Source organism: Saccostrea echinata, unplaced genomic scaffold (assembly GCF_033153115.1).
Source record: "Saccostrea echinata isolate AGI-Se365-2 ecotype Australia unplaced genomic scaffold, CSIRO_AGI_Sech_v1 ptg000009l, whole genome shotgun sequence".
NCBI classification, from domain to species: Eukaryota; Metazoa; Mollusca; class Bivalvia; order Ostreida; family Ostreidae; genus Saccostrea; species Saccostrea echinata.
In genome coordinates this window covers 15,232,070-15,249,982 of record NW_026889758.1, presented here as the reverse complement: position 1 = coordinate 15,249,982, position 17,913 = coordinate 15,232,070, and the positions used below count along the sequence as shown (strand labels likewise).

The 17,913-nt window shown below is 33.5% G+C and overlaps 1 protein-coding gene across 2 annotated transcripts; it reads left to right on the top strand.

Annotated features, from left to right (window-relative positions):
• The first annotated feature begins 991 nt into the window (after nt 1-991).
• On the top strand, nt 992-10,712 carry LOC133183356 (cyclic AMP-dependent transcription factor ATF-3-like). Of its 2 annotated transcripts, none has more exons than XM_061318313.1 (4): nt 992-1,118; nt 8,220-8,396; nt 9,266-9,373; nt 9,492-10,712. In XM_061318313.1, exons 2-4 carry the CDS (start codon nt 8,220-8,222, stop codon nt 9,669-9,671), a joined length of 465 nt encoding a protein of 154 aa, XP_061174297.1. In that variant the 5' UTR covers nt 992-1,118; the 3' UTR covers nt 9,672-10,712. The 2 variants fall into 2 exon arrangements, with proteins under 2 accessions (XP_061174297.1, XP_061174296.1); XM_061318312.1 differs by having other exon boundaries at nt 993-1,181.
• Nucleotides 10,713-17,913: the final 7,201 nt, after the last annotated feature.

The following is a 17,913-nucleotide window of genomic DNA, read 5'->3' as shown; positions in this document are numbered from 1 at the left end:
TGTTTAAAAATCTAGTTCATTGATTATTTTTGAATACACAAATACACGTGACGGGCTAATATATAACAATAGAATATGTAACATTTCCATGACTTTGGAGGATCATATAAAGATATTTGATTTCTGTTGGAGAATTACTGAATTTTGCGTAAAGCAAAGAGGGTCTACTCCCAGTTAGGAATTTGCATTTCAGCAAAGGTCACTGGATGATTGTTCAATGTAGTAAAAAGATTGAGGCATATGCAACTTTTTAATTTATTGCCTCATCAGATGGGAATAATTGAAACATAACATTTATTTATTTGAATCATTTAAATTAAAATAAATGTATCTGAAGCCAATAATGCACATAAGCCATAGGAAGCAATTTCAGTTGAGGGTAAAGGGCACTACAAGCAAAAATTGCTTGACAAGCAAAAGAAAAAAGGGAGGGTCATCAGGCGTTATTATTGAGAGGATACAATCATAACGTAAGGTCTATTGTTTTTCTATAGTTCGGCAAATTTATCGGGGGGGGGGGGGGGGGGGGGGGGTAGACTTGCAATCCATGTTTTGATAGTCGTTTTACCCCTTCCTGTACCTCATTGTATTTTGTGCGGAGATGTTTTCGGGGTGACGTGGAACATTTGACATCAATTTGAAATAAAAATCAACAAACAAAGTTTAGATATATGTTACATAATCTAGTACTATTTCATGGTTAATCGATAACATGCAATTAATTTTTGCTACAGTCTATAGTGGCATGATAAAGGGAAATTGAAATTCTGAGGCAGAATTGGGGAATATTGACACACTTCGAAAGAGGTTCTTCTATCGTAAACATATTGAAATTTAAAATGAACACAAATCAGGACATAACGATTTAAATATAATGTACAAATATCATTCATTGTTTACTTGGAATAATGTATGCTTGATCACAATTGAAACGTTTGATTCAAATATCCTTTCCGTCCCTTAAAAGAACATTGTTTAGGAAAGTACCTTTTACTATTTTTAGCTTTTTCGCAAGGCTGACGTCATTTAGTGTATTAGAATAATCTCCCTTGCTGAACGAGCAAAACTTGTCGAGACATGTTCGATTTCAGAAACGCTGAGTAGCGGACTTTTTAAAGGTAAAGTTTAAAGTGTACAGAGGTGATTGATTGATTGATTTTGGATATACTACCAATAGTAAGGTAGGAATCACTTCTACTCAACTCTATTTTTGCATTATCAAAGAAGATACGAGTTTAGTTGCTGCAAATGAATCGTTTGTTTACAAACATTGAGGATAATCATCCATAGCGTGAAAATAAAAATTGCTGAAGTTGTCAATATCCTTTTAATGGCCAGTCTAAGTCTTTCCTTGACGGTAAATTTCTTTCTTATACAGTCCAAAAAACGTGTTTCCATATAAAGTTTATTTTTAGATAGAAAATTGAAGTTCAAATTTATATGAGTAGTATTTATTTATATAAATCTTTTATCATGCAGTTTATATTTAACATTTTACCATCAATATTCGGGGTACAAAATATTTTACTCTGTTTTCCTCCAAATTTTACAATGTGATGGAAATTTATATTTTGAAATCTAAAGCTTTGCAGATTGGCCGACTGAGAGATGGATGCAAAAATAGAATTCGGCCATTTTTGTTTCGTTGCCACAACGTTTTGTTTGTAACACATTATTTTTATAGAAAGGAATGAGATAACCCCCTTTTTTTTAAAATTAAAGTTGCATATGATCACAACAACTTTGACTTTAAATGCAGTTGGAAAATCGATAGGTTATGGTGATTTAAATAACGATAGATATGTTTAGAATTGAATATTTTTTGTAAAGACTAGATCTATATAATACAGATGATAAAAAAACAAACAAAAAGTTTTTTATTCCAAACTTGTGTGTCTTTCTAAATGCAAAAAATGCTCCATTAACCGTTAAAATTCAAAAAAGAAAAAAAAAAACGTGGGTGGGTGTCGTTTTCAATTTACAAACGAAACTGTCTGTCAAATTAAAGTTGTCTTAGAAAAAGGTAGTAATGATATATGTTCGAAATATCATACGAAATGTTTGCATTGATAATTTAAACATTATTCAGCAAGCAACCAAGCTCATACTATGTCACGGTGACCAGAATTCCGCCATCGATGTGATTCAATATGGCGTCCATAACATTGTCCTACTCTTAGCTTTTTTCAAATTCAGCAGCACTTTTAATACAACTCACCCCAATACAAGTAAACCTTTTTGGGAAAAAGCTATGCAAAAAATTGCAAAATAATATCTGAAATAAAATTGTCAAAAAGTGTTCTTAAATAGCCAACCGTTAATTTTAATCGTTTAAAATCTCAGAAATGTCGTTCAGAAAAATAACTAATTGCTAATTTTTTCCGTTTTATATATTTTTTTTAAAAAAATTCATTTGTTTATATTGGGGGGGTGGGGGTGCTAAACTTCTTAAATTAAATTGCAGGCTTAGAAAAAAGCTAAGTATAAAAAACATCAAAGAATCATTAAAAGAAAATATGCATATTTTATATTACCGTCTTAAAGTTTTTCTAGCGAGTGTGTGTAAAATGTGCTGAAAGTTCTCCCTGTAACTTTGAATAACACTCGGTTTTTAAACTGTAATTTTGCTTCAATTGGAGCTTATGAATATACTTTCCAACGCAACTTTGATAAAAGAAGTTTATAAACCCTCATTTTTTCTCATTAAAATAATAAATTAAAATTTTATAAAATAAAAAAAAATTCAATACAAAAATTGCAGCTGATATTGCTTTGAATATCTTTAATTGTTAAATATGATACAATTTGCACTATCTGGTTATTTTTTTTTTTAAAAGACACCTGTACATTGTACATATATTTACATCTATACATAACAGACAAAATAATCAGACAAATATTTTACTAGCTTAATAAATAAAAGACTTCCTTTAATTCCATTCATTTTTTTAAAGAAATAATTAACTTTATTACATTTTCAACAGTGAAATACTGTAATTTATGTATTGTATAGAAGTGATATTTTATTACAGTGTGAAAAAATATCGAAATGATATTTTGTCACTGTTAAAAATATCAGAAGTGCGGCAAAACTCAAGAGTCCCCGCCCCCTTTTTTTTCAAGAAAAGTGTTGAAAAAAATATTCCCTGGTCTGTTATAAGATAGAGAGTCCTGACAGAGAATGAAACTGCCAATTTTTTTTTCAAATATGTTTTTGAAAGCTATGGTTAGATTGATCGTGAAGCTACATGACGTCTCAACCGATCAACTATGACGTCACAGCTTATGACGCTGTTTTACAAAAAGACAGAGGCAAGGGGAAAATTGAAAAAAATGTATTTAGGGAATGACTGTCATCTCATTTGTTATTTGCGACCGTTAATGATGATTTAACGGTCGCAAACTGAGTTTTACCGGCGACGCATAAGCGGAGCCGGTAAAACGGCATAAACGGTCGCAAATAACATATGAGAAGAGAGTTATTTCAATTCTAATGCAATATATATGCATTTTATTTGATGTTTATGTCTTATTTTGTTGAGTTATATGAAATACGTCATGAAGTGTAGTGTTTTTGCGTCGCTATTATGACGTCACAATCAAAATCTTTCATTCTGGTTATTGCTCGTTTAACCTCCTCAAACATCAGTGTATTAGCCAATCAAAATGCATTTAACAAAAAAAAGTTTCATTAGAATAAACGTTTTATAATTGGATATGAAATTTATTTCACTCGTGAGACAGTACTTTTTTGGCTATTTTCACTCATGCTTTGCAGTCTTGAAAATATCAAAAAAAATCTTGTTCCACTCGTGAAATAAATTCCATATCCATCGACAAAACATTGAATGTCATCTATATCTGTACTGTCTGACATTCTCCGCAAAATTAAGAGAAAGTGAAAGCAAATAAAGATGGAATTAACAATGCCGTTTGTATTTCAAATACTTCCAAATACAAATTTCAAAAATGTTTTCAATTTAAAAAAAAAAAAAAAAAAAAAAAAAAAAAAAAAAGAAAACTGATGTCCCTACATATCTGCTGTGGTTTCCAGGCTATAAACCTGGTGGTGGGCTATTATTCTACGTTTGAAATGATTAAAACGGGGACAAGAGTTTATTTTTTACAATGGATACAAGATGCTCTTACAAGCAATATAAGCCTAACTGACAGTTTTGAAAAAAATCAGTCAAAAACATAAATGAGAAAAATATTCAGTTTTTTTATGTGTGTAGGCCTTTAAGAAATTTATCCATAATATCTCTTCATATTTCTGTATTTCATTGTTGGAAAGGAAAATTATAAAGAAAACATTTAGTTGTGAGAAAAATATATTTCAATTGTTTATTTTGTTTTGCGTTTGACTTTTTTCTGCTTTTTTTAATGTTACATTTATATTTATTTGTTTTAAATACATTACGGAAGCTTTATTGAAATCTTTTCCCTTTGGTGGTTGTTTCTGTAATTTTTCGTAGACAAAATCAATAATAAAAAATCTTTTAATATATCAAGAATTTGGTTGGTCAGTTCCTTTGTGAATTTTATGTTTTTATAGGCATATTTCAAATAATGAATATCGTTAAAAATTTGGTTGGTTGGATCCCATGTGAATTATAAAGCCATATTTCAAATATATTTATAATTTACGCCCTCATTCTTGCTATCTTTTTTAATTTCTTTCAAGCTTATTTTTTGAAAACAGCTGAAGCAGAACAGACAGATCATTAAGGAATTTATATTTTAAATAAAGAAGTGAAAATAATTAGCAATCCATGTATTTGTATTTAATTCATTTGAAATCATAAATAAAGAAAGCGGACCGTAAACTCTGGAGACTTAACAACCCCCCCCCCCCCCACCCCCACCCCAGACATAAACACATCAAAAAAATTACCAGACACAAACACATCAAAAAAATTACCAGACACAAACACATCAAAAAAATTATTTAAAAAAATTCAAAATAAACAACAACAGCCAAGAAACAAAAGAAGCGAACACGGAACACACCTTTTATTGACAGCTTTGGAAGTTGTTCCGGAAAAAAAACCAGTCTTGAGTGTGTATTTAAAGTTATTAAGAAAAGCAGCAACTACATGTATCTGATTTGAAAAAAAGGTGTATGTTAGAATCAAACGATCATGATACAAAAGTAGTCTGGTAGAGGGTGAGAAATTTTATTTTAGTTTGTTATTCTCCAATCATATTAGTGGTGCATAATTAGGGTCAAGAGATTCTTGTGAAATACGCCAGAACAGGTTGTCCAATCGAAAACCTTGTTAATGTCTGAGATGTGAATGTAACCCCGCCACAACAGGGGGGGATTAAGAGAAATTTGCATACTAGTATCCTAATTTCGTTGTTATAGTGATATCAACTGTTTCTATTTTTATTATGTGTTTACCATTGTCTAAATACCAGCCATTTTATGCCCCCTACTTCTGGATTGTTATAATTATCGTCTGTAAATATAAAAGATTTAGATAGCATGCATGTACACAAAGGCCATTGCAAAAATGTATGATGTTAATATCATTCAATACCATGTGTGTCCTCGTAAAGGAGAAAATTTTTTATTGAGTATTTGAAACAGAAATAATAATTATCAAAATTGATACATAATTTTTTTGCACAGTAAAGATTCGGTGGATACTTGTTGATAAATCTTTGATACTTTTTATAATATTTTCTGTTTTGTAAGCATCAATATTAAAATAAACTTTTCCGAAATTAATAAAAAGTTATGTGCCAATATCTCGAGAAAGGTGTCCTTATGCAGCACAGAGTCTATAATTTTAAACATATGAGTAAAAAAAATATTAAGATTGTTGTAAATAAACTTTTTTATGATCTTTTAATGTAACACTTCATGTACAATATCTTGTTAATATTGAATAAATTTCAATATACGTGTTGCATGGTCAGAAACCAAAGCATGTATTGTTGTATTGTTTTTAAGAATGAGTTACCTCTCTTTTGTCTTGGTATAAAAATAATTACCTACCTTATTTATTAGATTTTTAGCTCACCTGAGCTTTCCTGAGCTGAAAGCTCAAGTGAGCTATTCTGATCACCTGTTGTCCGTTGTCCGTCCGTCTCTCTGTAAACTTTTCACATTTTCCACTTCTCAAGAACCACTGGACCAATTTTAACCAAAGTTACTACAAAGCATCCCTGGTTGAAGCATCGTCTAAAGCCACTGTCCGGTGTCCGCATATAGCTCTCTCCTACCCAAGGCCAGAATGGGAGAGGATCGTACATTTTGGCCGTGGTTTGCAACGATGTGGTTGAAGGAGAGTTTAAATTGTTGAAATGAAGGGCCAAGCCCATTTACAAGGGGAGATAATCAAGAAAAGACAAAAATAGGGTGGGTCATTAAAAATCTTCTTCTTAAGAACCACTGGCCCAGAAAAGCTGAAACTTATGTGGAAGATACCTGGGGTAGTATAGATTCTAAATTGTTCAAATCATGACCCCGGGGGTATGGTGGGACCACAATAGGGAATTAATTTTTACTTTGAATTATACAGGCAAAAATCATCTAAAAATCATATTCTCCAAAACCGCTGAGCCAGAAAAGCTGAAACTTATTTAGAGACATACTTGGGTAGTGTAAATCCTAAATTGTTCAAATCATGGCCCCCGAGGGTAGAGTGAGGCCACAATAGGGAATCAAATTTTATATTGAAATATATGGGACAAATCTTTAAAAATCTTCTTCTAGAACCACTGGGCCAGAAAATCTGAAACTTAAAGAGGGGCATCCTGAGGTAGAGTAAATTCTAAAATGTTCAAATTATGGCCCCTAGGGCTAGGGTGGGGGCATAGTAAGGAATCAAAGGTTTACATTGAAAATATAGGAAAAATCTTTAAAAATCTTCTTCTCAAGAACCACTGGGCCAGAAAAGCTGAAACGTATATGGAGGCATCCTGGGGTAATGTAAATTCTAAATTGTTCAAATCATCCTAGGGTAATGTAAATTCTAAATTGTTCAAATCATGACCCTCCGGGGATAGGGTGGAACCACAATGGGGAAAAAACTTTTACAATGAAATATAATGGGAAAATCATTAAAAATCTTCTTTTCAGGAACCACTGGGCCAGAAGTGCTGAAACTTATTTGGAAGCATTCTGGGTAGTGTAAATTCTAAATTGTTCAAATCATGGCCCCCGGGGGGTACGAGGGGGCCACAAAAGTGAATCAAAGTTTTCACTTGAAATATATAGGAAAAATATTTAAAAATCTTCTTCTCAAGAACCACTGGGCCAGAAAAGCTGAATCTTATGTGGAAGCATCCTGGGGTAGTTTAGATTTCTAAATTGTTCAAATCATGATCCCATGGGGTAAGGTGGGGCCTCATTAAGTATTGCAAGGGGGGAAATAATGTGAAGAACAACAGGGCAAAAGTTACTCAGGTGAGCTCATGTGCCTTAATAGGTTACGAAATGTCATCAACTTGATGAAAAGTATAAGTTTTGTTGATTATTTTGATTTTTTTTCATCAGCATTGAACTCTTCAAAGTATACGAACCTATTTATGCCCCTAAGATTTTGGAGCGTATAGTTTTTGCCCTCTCCATCTGTTTGTCTGTTTTGTCCGCAAAAACATTAACTATAATTGGTTGGAGCTATGGCTTTCATATTGCACATGTGTATTCCTTGTGACAAGACCTTTCTTTGGGTACCATCATATTTGACCCCTTGACCTTGGAGTTTGACGTACTTTTGGAAAACTTTAACATTGACCATAAATTTGAACAGTTGGTGCTAGGGCTTTCATTTACATGTGTAATCCTTATGACAAGACCTTACTTTGGATACCAACAACTTAGACCCTTTGACCTTGACCTTGGTTTTTGACCTACTTTTGAAAAACTTAAACCTTGGCCATAAATTTAGAATGGTTGGTGCTAGGGCTTTCATATTCCACAATTGTATTTCTTGTGAGAAGGCCTTTCCTTGGGAACCATTAATTTTGGTCATTTGACCTTGATCTTAATTTTTGACTTATTTTTGAAAAAAAAACTTTAACTTTTTCCATATCTTTTCAATGGTTGATGCTAGGGATTTCATATTTCACAGGTATATTCCTCGAGACAAGACATTACTTTGGGTACCAAATGTACCATGGTTTGTATTTGAGAAAGTTTTACCTTCGCTATACGATGTCATACGGGGGCATCAGTGTTTTACAAACACATCTTGTTTTGACTATAGATGCAAGACATTCAAGGGATTGATGAAGAGGTGATGAAGGCGGGGGAGGAGGCCAAGGCATCGGGTCAACTAACCCCCCTTATAAAGGTAGAGCTATGGAGTAAAATCCAATCTCGGAGGTTATCCGAGGGGAAGGAGGAACTTAATGTTCAGTTCAGCCCGCCCACGGCAACACCTGTGAGTATACATATTTCTGTAAACTAAGTAATAATTATATTCAGTTAACCGTAACTAATTTTATGCTATCCCAATTAAAACAACAATTTCTACTGTTGAATGCATTTTATAAGTAGCTTTTCTTCCCTTGGTGATTATAAAATTAAGCTTCTACTGACATCCATCATGCAGAAATTTATACATTTAATTGTTGAGCAAGAGTATAATAAAATATATTAGAATATTTGGTAAACGGGGAGATTCTTTTCAATGACTAGTAAATGTTTCAGATTTATTATTTTTTATTTATTTATTTAAACTATATAGTATTTTTTTTTTAAATCAAAACCTGGCGGGGTTGAATAATAAAACAAACTGTATTAAAGTTATCCATGGGGATTGAATAATTAGACATACGATATTAAAAGTCATCCATGGAGATTTAATAATTAGACAAACTGTTTTAAAAGTTATCCTTGGGGATTGAATAATTAGACATACTGTATTAAAAGCTATCCGCGGAGATTGAATAATTAGACATACTGTATTAAAAGCTATCCGCGGAGATTGAATAATTAGACATACTGTATTTAAAGTCATCCGTGGAGATTGAATAATTAGACATACTGTATTAAATGTCATCGGTAGAGATTGAATAATTAGACATGCTGTATTAAAAGTAATCCGTAGAGATTGAATAATTAGACATGCTGTATTAAAAGTAATCCGTAGAGATTGAATAATTAGACATGCTGTATTAAAAGTAATCCGTAGAGATTGAATAATTAGACATGCTGTATTAAAAGTAATCCGTAGAGATTGAATAATTAGACATGCTGTATTAAAAGTAATCCGTAGAGATTGAATAATTAGACATGCTGTATTTAAAGTTGACGGAGGAGGAAGAAGAGAAGAGTAGGCGGAGGAAGGAATGTAACAGGGAGGCGGCACACAGGTGTCGACAGAGGAGGAAGGAACGTCAGAAGGATAAAGACAAGGTAAAATCACAAAGTTAACAACAAAACATGGGCAGAATGTCAGGTTCCGGATCAATACTTGATGATCCCATCCTCAATAAATCATTAATATTATGAGCTCTCAATTTCCCTGTTGTAGGAGTTAGAACTCTTGAAGGCCAGGAATGAAGATTTAAAAAGGCAGACAGAACACCTGGAGCAACAGATAGAAGTGTATAAAGGTTTACTCAGTGTGGAGACTCTTGGGAACCCAGCCTCGCCGGAACAAGAGGTGCCAGGCCACTGGAGTGGCCACGACTTTCTGGATTATTCCATTTGAACTTTACTTAGTCAATGCATTATTCAGCATTAAGTACAATGTTGACAATTTTGCCAAACTTTTTTACCAAGCTTTTCTTTTGAACAATTGTTTTTTTTAAACTTTTGCATTGCATTGCATTTTTTTTCGATACATAGACTCCAAAAAAGTGATAAAAATTCTTAAGTTACCATTAATATAATGAGGAATCAACCTGTAGATTTTAAATTTTGAGCTCCTTAAATATTTTTGCAAAATACTTTTTTGTTTTACCTGGGAAACCAGTTGTCTCCATATTTCTCAATTCTCAGGGAAAGTAAATGAAACTCATAGTGTTATATCATTCCACTGTATTCTTATTCTCATAAAATTTCTCAAAATGGATCAAATGGCATGCACTGTATTTGTATATAAACCCAGTGTTAGTGTTAAAAACCACGATCGTTTTTGTTTGGTTGTAACGCATTTGTAAATATCATATCTATATGCTTAGTCTGAATTTATTATCATTTTGTTGTTAAAATTGTAAGTTTTGAGATTTTTGCCTTGTTAAAACCTGTTGCAGTATTTTTGATGTTACATTGTTTAGAAATATATACTATTTTTGTTTTGTATAAAATGTTTTTTACTTACTGCATTGGTCAATCACACCCTCAAATCAGACCAATTTAATCTGTATTGTTAGCTGGGCATTAAATGCTATAGAGCCATGTAATGACATTCATATCATTGATGAATGATTCAAAACTATATAGACTTGTTTGTGTGGGGATTGGCTTCCATGATCATTTTAAGAGAAATGTACATTGATAATCCCGATTCTATTGCCATATGTTTTGTAACGAGATGTATGATTATTTTTCTCTTCTTGATTGTGTAGCATGCGTGTAACCTGGCATTTTTAATTTGCTTTCTTTAAACCTTTAATTTTGTAGTCATATTTTACCATTCAGTTTAGAATTTTATGCAATGTAGAATTTACCTCAGTTATTCTAGTAACATCTTCCATACAGGATAACTCCGTGAAATGTGAGTGTTCAGAATAAAACAATGGCGTATTGAGTTGTTTTTATAGCTGGAATTCAGGATTGTAATTATACTGTAACGCCTAGTGCTGATAAATGTGTTCAAAGACCCAGCATATAGCCACAATGCCAACAGTGCTGGTATGTTGTATATTGTTATATATTTTTATATTTGTTATGTATGAAATAAAATGTTTATGTACAATATCTTAATATTTCTATGCCTTTGTATGACCCAAGAAGTGGTATACTTTAATTATAATCACTTAATTTCATGGAATCAATTGTTTATGGCTTGAGGAAAAAATGTAGAAGTGCAGTACACAACATTCCACAAAAACAACGAAAACTTGACCCCTTCGAGGGGATTTGGTTTCTTTGTTTCAGAAGTGCAGCACACAACATGCCACCAAAACAACGAAAACTTTACCCCCACGAAAATTTGTGCTCTCACAGTAATCTGTCATTTTCAAAATGAAAAAAAAAACCAGACTGTTATAGTGCAAGGTCACTGTTCTGAAAAACAGATTTCAGGTGAACCTAAAGTTGTATGATAATTACTACAAGTCAGCAGGTCAAAGTATCATTCAGACTGCCTTCTGCGGCATGTAGCAGGTAGTGCATGTAAAAATTATAGCATTTTAGGTCACCTGAGTCACTCAGGTGACCTTTTTCTGTTTTTTTTTTTCCGTCGTCGTGCGGGTGTGTGTCGTATGTAAACTTCACATTTTCAACTTCTTCTTCAGAACCACTAGACCAATATCAATCAAACTTACCACAAAGTATCCTTGGGTGAAGGGGATTCAAGATTGTCAAATGAAGGACAGTGTCCCTTTCCAAGGAAACTTAGAAAGATAATAAAGAAAAGGCAAAAATAAGGAGGTGTGAATTAAAAATCTTCTCAAGAACCAGCCAGGAAAGTTGTAACGTATTTGAAAGCTTCCTGACATAGTGTAGATTCAAATTTGTTCACATCATGGCACCCAAGGTAGCATGGGGCCACAGAAAAGGATCAAAGGTAACATGCAAATATATTCGATAAAATCTTTTGCTCAAGAACTGGAGACCTTGGGATATTTTAATATTGAAGCATCCTCAGATAATGTAGATTTTGTTTGTTCAAATTATGACCCCCAAGGTTTATGTAGGGGCCTCAATGGGAGATCAAAGTTAGAAGACAAATCTGAGAAAATCATCTCAAGAACAGCAAAGCCATGATAAATCATCTTTATTTGAAACAAAACATTGCTCGCCGAGAGGAAAAATCCTTTCACACCCTGATATGTGCGGTTCTCGGAGAGAATTCTACTACATTAAAAGGATGTTATAAAAATAGCACCGAAAAATAGTGCATACTTCTTTAAAGCAATAAATTTGTTAATTAGAATGTTTAAACACTTTTTTTAACACAATTATTTCAGTATTTTGCTGCAAATAGTATTTTGAGGTGTGAACCGATTTTCCCACTCAGCTACCAATATTTGGACAGTTTTAATTATAAAGGCAAGCTTATACCATATTAGGTTTTGCAGATAAATTATTGTAGGAAAAAATGTATGAGACACTTCCACTGCAATTTTCTTCTATGGTCGATACAATGACCTTGTCAGCAAATACAATCTATCATTAGGTCAAATGCTGACTGACATTTTTCATACTAATTTTTATGCCATTATTTGCACACTGATTTTTTCCCCGTTATTTCCCGATCATGAAAAGGAGCACACGACGGGTCTGACCGGTCGGCGGGGGATGCTCACTCTTCCATGGGACCTGATCCCACCTCTGATGTTTTAGAGATCCGTGTGTGCTCTGCTCCTGATTTTTATATTGTTTAAATGGACTTTTGAGCTTGAATATTGTTCGTTATCTCCATATATTTCATTTTAACAACCGAACATGTATCTCTGCTGGTGGACAGTCTGTCCCCGAGGATACTTGTCGCTCGGTACCTATTCATTCGTTAATACACAGAATATCGAAATGATACTGGCAGACGCGTCGCCCTGTATAAAAAGGCGTCACTGGTTTGGGTCTACAAGGTACACAAACTCAAAGAGTTCCATCGGTGTTATTCGAATAATCCTCAAGGATATTAAACATATGTCATATGTTCAGTCTTCAGATTCCCAGTTTCTGGTATAAAACAAATTGTTCATACAAAAACATGAAAGAATGTAAAGTTTCTATTAGAGATATATTTGATGATTCCTTTTCCGATCTTATGTCTTCTATTTCAAAATGTTTTGTGAAAAACTGCAAAACCTGTGACGTTTTGATTACTAACACTTCTTTACTAGTAATCTTACTGGACAGAGCTTCTATATCAAAACTTGGGAAAAGCTGAACTGCAAATCTTCTAATGTTGTCTACGGAATAGAATGTAATCTTTGTGGACTTGTTTATGTTGATGAAACCAAGGGTTCACTTAATAAAAGAATATCAGGACATAGAGTTCAAATTAACAATAGGGGCCAGCAGCTTCTATACAAGCATTTTAATTTACCTGATCATTCTATTTTGTCAATGAAAGTTAGAATTCTAGAAAATATTTACCATCATACAAACAGTCCATCATTGAGTACACCTTCCGTACACAACGAGAAGAATATTGGATTAGAAAATTAGGCACGGCCTTTCCCTATGGATGCAATGACAATGTCGATAGTGTTGGGAATCTTTCCAGTCCACAGTGTAACAATGTAAATGTGATGGAACTTTTTAACCATACACAGAGACGTAGGCGTCATGGTCATGGTCATCGGTCTTACAATAAACCTTTAATACACGATGTCTCTTTTGATGCATTACTAACTTATGTAAATCAATATTTAGGTCTTCATCACATTCGCATTAAACTCTACTCTGTTCCTTTGAAACTTATAAATTGTATATTTGAAAAGGTCAAGGAAAGTCCATTTTTTGATTCCTCGACACCAGAATACAGGCTCGGATATGTGCTTATGGATACTGTAAATCATCAGCTTTTTAAGCCGCCATGTTTTACAGAAGATAATTCAGCTAAAACAACCGAATTGACGCGATTAATATAAGTAATTTTCTAAATCAAAAAAAGGGTCTAGTCTTTTATTTAACCATATTTCAAGTTGAAGACTACACCGTGTATTTCCTACAAATATACATCGACTATTGCTTGCAAACTTCTTAATTACAAGAAAACTTTACAGAGCCTATATATCGAATACCCTAATACCTTGAAAATAAGCCAGTTTTAATAATAAGCCGGTTTTGAAAATAAGCCACCTACTTCTTGCATTGAAAATTACTCGAAAATAAGCCTGTTTTGAAAATAAGCCAGGCATAACAATGCCATTTAGGAAAGATTTTAAACTGAAAGATGTTTCTTTTTTCTACATGCAAGATATTGAACACAGTATTATTCTAATTATTAAACTTTATTATAAACATTTCATGACATTTATGATTAGATTCAAAATGAATCTAAAACTTTAATTTGATAAAATTATATAAAAAAAAAAAATCAATCAAAGTCCAAAATCAAGTTTTAAAAATTATTTTTTTAAAAATTCTTAGGCATGATAAAATTTCAACTGTCAGTTATATTAGAACACTATGCGTAACCCTAAAATACAAGGCTATAGTGGAGCTGTCACACTCTTAATTTGAGCTCAGCCAGAGGAATGTCTTCATCAGAATCACTGTCATTGTCCAAAATAAAGCAGCCTACTCATCCTCTTCAGCCCCCTCCTTCTCTGTCTCAAACGTATAGTTGTCGATGCCCTGGAAGTTAATGAGATGATCCTCACTGCCATCTGTCTTGTTAGAGATGCCACAACTTTTTAAAAACCTTCACCACAGCTTCAGTTTGGTCTTTGCAGGTGTCTGACCACGCTTAGTCATAAGGATTCGCCTGCAAATGAAAATATATTAAATTGAAATCATAAACTAAATGAATTTTTTTAAATTGCTATCTAAACTCATCCTTCAAAACTGAGGTGTGAAAAACTCTTCGGTATAAAAAAAAAACAACACAGAGCTAACGTTAAATTAATAACATGTACCTTTCTGAAGCTGTGAAAGTGCCCTCAAGCCATTGTTTCCTATTTGCGTGAACATGCTTGTCCGTTATTTCTTCAATCTTTTTCTTCAATGGACCGTGGAATACTCTATCTAGGGGTTGGAGTTCGCTTGTGCATCCACCCGGAATTAGCGCTAATGTTGTGCCGATCTCTCGGAACTTTGATTTTACTGTTTCCGTATTTTGCGCTCTGTGTACATCGGCGACTAACATTGTTGGCTTGAATTGGTTTGCTAGAGATTTCCACATATTGTTAATCCAAAATAACATAACTTGCTCGTCACACCATGCATTTTGTTGAAATTGAACCACAACGCGACTATCATACTTTACTTGTTCACTGAAAGGAATTCTCTGGCCAGTTCCCCGGAATATAATAAGCGGTTTTACGCGTTTAACGCCGTCAGAGAAAATACAGCATTGTAATGTGGATTGTCTATAGTCAAGTCCGGATTTCTTTGTTTTGCACCATACTTTAGTAGCACCAGTTTTTTCGTACATTTTCCCCTTATTTAGATCAAACGGGAGTGGAGATTGGTCCATGTTTGCAACTAATTTAAAGCGGCCATTCGGGTCCATACAGTCTTTGCTAGCATTTTTTCGAATAAATTTGTGAAAACTGTAAACGCCTCAATTTTAGCATCTGGTGGATATTGAGCCCCACTGGTTGGTGCCCGCTACGAAATTGTGCCGTTTTTTGAAATTGTTGAACCAGCCGCGACTGCATTTGAAATCAGAATCTGCAAGTTCGGCCGCACGTGATTTAAACCACCATGATTTTACCTTTAATCCATCCTCCCGAATTTCTATAAATTCACGATGCAATTGCCTTTCCATTTCAGAATACAGCGATTTTCGCCCCAAAGCATGTGACTTTGAACCTTTTGAATGTCTTTTTAGACATTCAGAAATCCAATACATATATATGTATACCAATACCTTCTGAAATATAATCCTCCTTCCTGTTCATGTTCTTCTTCACCCTACAACTATAGTCCTGCTGGGCACGTTATTGCTGGTGACGTAAATATAGTTAATAATGAAGACCTTAAATCATTAACTTTAATAGGGCCAAAATTTAGGGAACCCTGATCTTTTAACTGGCGTCATAATTTCATAAATATTATGAATTCTGTGGAAGATTATGCCAAGCGATGGGCCAGACATGAAAAAGAAGACCTCAACACTTTGTCAGAATGGATTAAGTGTATCAAGTGTTAAAATCTCGCATTAAACGATTGAGGGGCAAAATGAAAACCAACTACCCTTCTGTGTTCAATAATTCAGAAGTGAAAAAAATTAGATTACACGATCAGTATGTACTTTTCCCTGCTGACAAAACAGGTAACAACATTGTCTTTTTTTTGTAAGCCTAATTATTTAAATTGTATTTTAGTGAAACTAGGGTTTAATTCTACAAGTGGTAATCCAACTTATACCCATAGCGCCCTTTCTAAGGAGGAAATTCTTCAAAATCATATATCAGTTTTGAATATTTCTAATATTCCCAATAACCAACATGAATTTGAAATTTCATATCTATATTTGATTCCGAAAATCATAAAAATCCTTACAAACAAAGATGCATAGCGGGTTCCAGTAAATGTTCTATCAAGCCTCTTTCTTTACTCCTCACTAAAATATTAAAAGTATTAAAGGAAAACGTCAGGAGTACTGTACAACAGTATATTCGAGAAGTAGTGTAAATCAGAAGTGGATACTTAAAAATTCCAAGGAACTTTTGAAAAATTTGAAATAAAAAATTTTACCAAATCAACAACATAAAAACTTACGACTTCTCAACTTTATATACAACCAACCCCACAATGAATTAAAGTCCAGGCTTTTTGATATCATTGACAGCTGCTTTTTCAATAAAAATGGACCTCGTAAATTTACTAAGCTTGTCATTGGTCATTTGTAAAGTTATTTTGTTAAAAACATTCTGATTGTACACACAAGCACTCTGAAGTTGATATTAAAAAGATGCTTGAGTTTCCGATTGACAGTATCTATGTGGTTTTTGGAGACCAAGTTTTCCAACAGTCTATTGGAATTCCCATGGGTACCAATCGCCTTCAACTCGACATTTAGATATATCGACGACGTCAATTAACAATGGCTATTTCCAGTCTTATGTCAATACGATATATCCCCGTGAACTTGAAATAAAAGATACCACAGAGTCTGCCACGTCTGTTTCATATTTGGATATTTTTCTAGAAAAAAAAGACATTTATGGTAATCTAACAACCAAGCTTTATGATAAACGTGATCACTTTAACTTTTCAATCGTCAACTTCCCTTACTTATGCAGCAATATATCTTCATCACCTGCATACGGGGTTTATTTTTCTCAGTTGATTCGATACGCAAGAGCATGCTCTACGTATGAACAATTTCTAAGCTAAGTTACTGACAAACAAGTTAATGAAACAGGTATATCAGCAGTCTTGTTTGAAGTCATCATTTCGTAAGTTCTATGGTCGATACAATGACCTTGTCAGCAAATACAATTTATCATTAAATCAAATGCTGACTTACGTCTTTTATACTAATTGTTTAGCCATTATCTACAAACTGAATTGTTGACAGATTTTTTTCCTTATTTCCCGATCATGACAAGGAGCACACGGCGGGTGTGACTGGTCGGCAGGGGATGCTCACTCCTCCTTGGCACCTGATCCTAACTCTGATGTGTTAGAGGTCCGTGTTTGCTCTGTTCAATACTTTGTATTGTTAAATGGACTTTTGAGCTTGAATACGTTCGTTACCTCCATATACTTCATTGCAATAAGTGATTCCAGGCAGCAGATGAGACATTTGGTACCTTTTGTCGAATTTTGCAAAATAAAAAAAAAGATTCAGACATCTGACATCTTTTATCTTTCTGGAGACCAGAGGATGGAAACAGTTGGTTTCTTTTCTTCTTTTCTTTTCATTTTTCTTTTCTTTTCTCTTTTTCTTTTGTATGAAAATCTTTTAGCCAAGCTTATGCTCTATGTTTTCTGAATTGAAAAGTATCTCATATTTAAGAAAATTTAACCAGAACTGAGGAAATTCGCTAAAATATTTTTGTTTCCCACTGTGTACGCTTTGAATAAAAATTAGTGCTAGTTTTAAAACTAGCATTATTTAAAGTTCTCAATTACAAACTATCAAATTTTAACTGTGTTTT

Bases quoted from the DNA above. Each gene is read 5' to 3' on its own strand.
- LOC133183356 (XM_061318313.1), top strand. From the start codon at position 8,220: ATGCAAGACATTCAAGGGATTGATGAAGAGGTGATGAAGGCGGGGGAG. The intron at 8,397-9,265 runs GTGAGTATACAT...CTGTATTTAAAG, and splicing joins GCCCGCCCACGGCAACACCT to TTGACGGAGGAGGAAGAAGA. The intron at 9,374-9,491 runs GTAAAATCACAA...TCCCTGTTGTAG, and splicing joins GTCAGAAGGATAAAGACAAG to GAGTTAGAACTCTTGAAGGC.